Genomic DNA, 5,812 nt, shown 5'->3' on the forward strand with positions numbered 1-5,812 from the left:
ACTATTTGTAACTACCCCAGTACTCCAAAATCCCTAATATTGTTTTAATTATTCAGCTATGGGTTTGATGATTCCTGATTTCCAGTCGTCGAAGCTGGTTGCGCTTAATGAGCTACACAACTGTTCTAAATAGCTACGCTTGTTCATGACCTCATGGATGATTGGTTTGAAAATTTTCTATACAATAACTTCATTGGTCATTGCTGTAGCAGAGCATGATCTTCTTGTCACACTGCTGCAATCGCCAGTCTGACAGACCATATCTGTAGACTTTTGACAAGAGCTGGGGGTTAAAACCACAACACTTCAGTCCCAAACATGACTTTCATCAAGTTCCATAGACGACACTAGCAAAAAGAAGAGATTTTCAGATAAGGGGTCAGGGCACAATTTTTCTTTTAATCTCCGAAATTTGAAACTTAGATTACAGTTGTGCAATATATATCAGAGATGTTCATACATCCCTTTTTCTATAAGAGAGTTAAAAACTTCAACTTAAACACAAGGTATAAAAACTTCCTTCAACTTAAACACAAGAAGGTACTTCAATAAAAAAATAAGAAGATTATCCAAACGGGGAGAAACAACAGTAAAAGGCACATTAGAGCCTCAAATGTTTAGGCCAACTGCAACTACCCACTACTTTTTTACCAATGCATCACTTTCTGTGTCATCGGTGTCCTCCCAAAACTGATGTTCTCGTTCATAAGGAACCTCATGAACCACAAACTGCCTGCAACCAGATTTGACAATAATCAACCAACTGTGGTTAACCATAAAGGAACCATAGAAAAGCAAATTAAGCAAATTCATTTAAGGATCATTACTTGATAAAGGCTGTCACTTTATGAGGCTTTCAAGTGCCATAGTCCTGACAAAAGGAGAACCCAAGGACACTATGACTTCTAAAGAAATACATCAGAATCAATCTGCTGTATATTTGGGAAAATTTGTCTGAGGGTAGCAGAATAATTTGAAGATTTTGCCTGCAATGAAAGAAGCACGATAAGATGGAAAGAATATCAAAACCGCCAGAGCATCCCTGACAACACTGAAACAAGTATTGCTTTCCAATAATCAATAAGAAGAGGTAGATCACAGGCAAATTTTTGTAATTGACAGTCGGACAATTATAGTAATTATCATGAATTAGCCATTCAGATACATAGACTGGAAATAAAAAAAAACACAAGAGATCAGGTTGCTTCACTGAGCGTTTATGCAGGTCACAAAATGAATCTTTTGAGAAAACCAATAAGGTTGCAAGGAGATTTGACATTATCAAGTATCTGCATATATATCATATTACATACAATTACACACAATCAGGGTATAATATTGAACATTGTCCTTACTATTTGACAGAAATTTAAGAAAACTGCATGCAGCGCCTACAGAATTGCAGAATTACAGAAGCACCATATCTAGAAAAAGATCAAATATGCAGAGCCCACAAAGATCTTCACACCATGGAAAAAGAAATTTAGTTTAGATGAGTGTGTCACAAAACTGTAAAACTACTTGAAAATGGTTCTCATACAATAATAACCTAACGATAACAAATTGGATAACTACTGATGACTTCTACCTATAGCATTGAAAATTAACGGGCGAGGAACCAAAGGGGATGGCCACAAAACATTCTGCACGATGAGCTGTTAATATGTTTGGACATGGAAAACCATCAAACAAACAAAACATTACTACTACCATCAAATTCCAGAGGCAAAGAAAATCTGGCTCTGCTCCTGAAGATTTACAGTATAAAGTAATGATAGATCCACACAAAAAGTGTAAGAATTTGTAAAATGCTCATGAACAGAATCGTAACTTCCTCTGCTTTCAAAACCACGTGCTCTCAAAGGTGAGTTTGAAAGATGAGATTGAAGTGTTAGAATGTCAAAACACGTTAGCGATAATTAACCACTTGACCTTTTAAAATGACTTACAAGAAGACTCTGTGGAAAAAACAGCAGTATGAAAGAAAATGAGGGAAAGGGGGGAGGAACATCATCCCACTAGGCTTAGCAAGGAGTACATAAACAATTTTAGAGGATTGGAGAAACATAGAGCGTGCAACGACAAAAGAAGACTACACTAGAGAGAGGCACTCCGAGAAAAATCATATTAGAGTTCAAGAAAGCACCATTTCTGTGATTAAGGTTGGGTAGAAGCGTTTGTTGATTTAAGCAATAAACATTTGAATGAACATGAAATCCACTAATATCGTGACAGAGAAACAAAGTGCCTATTTGTTTTTACATTGGAAGTCTCAATATGTATTATTTCAAGTCATCCAGACACTAACTAACCTTTTTTTTGTTTTCTGACTTATCATTTATTTTAAAAGGTTGTCCTCTGAATCGAAGAAGTACATGTTTCCCCTTAAGGCTTGCGTCTGAATGTCTAAATGGGTTACTTAGCTCCCAAAACTACCCACTATGCAATTAATCTATTTCCTACCACATTAAAACCTAATTAATTCTTGTCTTTAGTGTGAACAGTTCATAGTAAAGATTAATCATTAACTTCGAAAATTAAATTACATTTTGTAGCACCAAACAATATTAGAGCATTATTTATGTTAAAAAAAAAAGCAATTATTTCATAAATGGTCAGTTACATGTATATACATAGTCCTTCTCTAGTGAGGGCATCCTCACTTTGTTAAAGTGAGGATATCACTAGAATACAAGAAAATACAAATTTCAATACACTAAACGTTGTGTTTTTTCCTTCGTTAATGTACTGAAATCCGTGTTTTTTTATTTTTTAGTGACATCCTCACTAGAGAATAATTATATATAGATAATCATCATATTATCCAATCATTTTCTTTTTTTACTAGTCAAACTACTTCACTTGAAAAATTTCTAACATCACCATCGCTAACAACAATAACTATGCTACCTAATGTATATCTCTAAAATGAAAAGTTATGACCATTAAGCAATAGTAAATCATGTTAAACAATTGCACCATGTGAGTTGCCAAGAACCATACACAGGGGTTGTTCTCGAGGTAAATAGTGGTTAGTGTCTCTCTTGAACCAGCAACAGCCTCAACAATGCTTTCAAGCGATTCAATTTGATTGTCATTAAGCCATAAATCTTCTAACCTGAAACCAGAACCCCAGCCAAACAGTCATATCAATGACGAAATTAGACTACATGATTCCCAATGCAAAGCAAAGATGAATAGACGTACCGGGAAAGATTTTGAATGTCATCAACTAATGTTAGCTTATTTGATGATACATCCAACACATGAAGGTTGACTAATGTTGATAAGCCCTCCATTTTGGAAATACCATTATGGCTCAAATATAGTTCTTCTAGAGCAATACATTCCTAGAAATTGATAAAATCAGTGTTACTGCATTATAATGGAAATGCATGGTGACAGTCTGTCTCACTTACAAAAAACACTATTTATAATGACCCACCTCAAAACCTTTCATCGAAGTTAAACGGTTACTTTGCAAGCTAATTTTTTTAATGCATTTCAGACCACATAAGTTTACTACTTTTATGCGATTTCGTCCAAGCCACAGCTCCTGTAAATTTGTCAGATTTTGCAAATTCTCCATCACCTGCATAACAGATGTAAGAACTTCTGCATTAAAACAATGCTCCAAATCCATACACCCAATAGGTATTCTGATTCAATCCATAAAATGAACAACCCAGCAAACGGCATTCACACACACTTGTTAATTGCATTCAAGAAATGATTGCAAGAGAAAACTCTAACCCGTAATCTGTTGGAACCAAATTCAAGAATCTGCAAATCATGGAAGTGTTCTATCTCCTCCATCTTAGGAACTTCATTTTTCGATACATAAAGTTCCTTGAGTGTGTCAGTGACATTGGACAATCCATGCGACGATGTGATCTCATTGAAAGAGACATCAAATACAGAAAGCTTCTTGAATATGCTGACATCAGGAATTTTCATCAGTTTATTGTCCCTCAGTATTAGCTCCTGCAATAACAACAGTCCCTTCTCAGAAATAAGTACGAATCAAATTTTACCTAAATTAACATTCCAAAGACTTATGTCCTTGCCCTGATTAATTTCTTTTTCATCACTTTGTAACACGTTAAATTTTACTGAACTAAACATTTTAAAGTAGTCTAAAGTCTCTTTCTCAATTGTATAGTATTTGGCCGAAACAAATAAGTATCAGATCAAAGAAGCACTTGAAGTCTAGGATTCTCAAGAAGCATTTAATAAATGTTTCCATCGTAAGCGTTTTTAGGGTTGAACTAAAGTGCATTTTCAGAATTTTACAAAAGCAATTTCTCTCGAAAGCACTTCCGACGCACCTTAGTTTTAATTATACCATTAACCAAACAAGTAACAAAATCATTTACTTCATATTTCAACGCTATCTCAGCTTTAAAAAAATAAAAATACCTCGAGACCAGCTAAAGCGTCCCACCGGGAAATTGGCTCGATAGCAGCATCATCGATGAGATTTTGGCGAAGAGAGAGCTTTTTCAAATTCGAAAGATGCGAAATTCTGGAATCCAAGCTCGTGAGTCGATTCGCGGTTAGGTCCAACTCGGTTAGATTTGTAGGGAACTCGACTGAGTCGAGATCATGGAGTTGAAAGCTGGTGAGATCGAGGACCGTATTTGACAAGTCAATCTCTACCGCCTGATCGGGATTTGTCGCCTCAGCAGACGGTTGCTTTTCGCCGTCCATGTCCATGTTGTCGTATGCTTCTAGAACTACAGAGGCTCTTGCGGTCGGTTGAAGAGCCCTTCGATATTGTTGACCGTTTCAGTTCCAATAAATATAAATAGATTTGCATTCCGCTTTGCTTTTAGATGTTTCGGTAAAATAAAAAAAAGGTAAATTACCTGAGTGATATATATTTTGATAAATTTAAAAAAAATGACATATATTTTAAAAATATTCATGTAAATAATAAATCATTAGTTTTAATATAAATAGTAAATTAATTATTAAATAATTTTTTAAAAAAATTATTTATAAAATGATGTTTTTGTCTTTATAATAACCACAAAATAATATTTATATCCCTACAATTAGTTACAAAATGTGTTTTTATCCCTATTCAATTATTTTTAGTATAAAAATTTCATTTAAGTGTAATTAACTGACTTTTTTTTTTTTAAATCAAACATAATCTTTTTTAAAAAATTCTTGTTGAATCCAACTTTGCCGTTCAATTTAATAAGAAATTTTTGTTTAATTCAACAATAAATTTAAAAAATTGTATGATTTAACTAAAAAAAACCCGTTAATTACACTTAGATGTAATTTTTATAATTTTTCTATTTAAAAAATAAAAAATAATTGAGTATGGGCAAAAACATATTTCGTAACTAATTATAGGAATAGAAATGTCATTTTGTAGCTATAATAGGGACAGAAACATCATTTATAATTAATTCTAGGGGCAAAAGTATTATTTTGTAATTAATTTACTATTCACGTTAAAGTTGATGGCAAAGTTAACTGTTTATCACCCGCTCGAATATTTTTAAAACATGTGTCATCTTTTTTAAATTTGTCAAAACATATGTCATCCAGAACTAATTAACCCATAAAAAAAATTACCCAAGAGTACCAGCATTCTCTATATTCATAGATTTTATGTTGCATTTATGAATGGGTAATTAAAATGACTAGAATTAGAATAGCAAAGTTTACTTAAGCGTTAGAAAGTTGTATTGTTATTGATTTATTTATTTATTTTATCTTAAATTCATAATAATTATTCTAAGTTACCGAAATACCCTTAGTTTATTATTATAATTATTATTATCATTATTTATTA

At 33.1% G+C, this 5,812-nt stretch overlaps 1 protein-coding gene across 1 annotated transcript; it reads right to left on the reverse strand.

The window, feature by feature from the left end:
- Positions 1-372: 372 nt before the first annotated feature.
- Positions 373-4,794, reverse strand: LOC102614424 (protein phosphatase 1 regulatory inhibitor subunit PPP1R7 homolog). Its single transcript, XM_006494249.3, has 7 exons — positions 4,420-4,794; positions 3,754-3,984; positions 3,446-3,592; positions 3,208-3,350; positions 3,004-3,118; positions 828-986; positions 373-733 (listed from the first exon to the last, which is right to left on the reverse strand). The coding sequence occupies exons 1-6, from the start codon at positions 4,714-4,716 to the stop codon at positions 906-908; spliced, it is 1,014 nt and encodes a 337-aa protein (XP_006494312.1). The 5' UTR covers positions 4,717-4,794; the 3' UTR covers positions 373-733; positions 828-905.
- Between the last annotated feature and the right edge of the window lie 1,018 nt (positions 4,795-5,812).

The sequence above is a fragment of the Citrus sinensis genome, chromosome 1, assembly GCF_022201045.2.
Source record: "Citrus sinensis cultivar Valencia sweet orange chromosome 1, DVS_A1.0, whole genome shotgun sequence".
In the NCBI taxonomy this organism is placed as follows: Eukaryota; Viridiplantae; Streptophyta; class Magnoliopsida; order Sapindales; family Rutaceae; genus Citrus; species Citrus sinensis.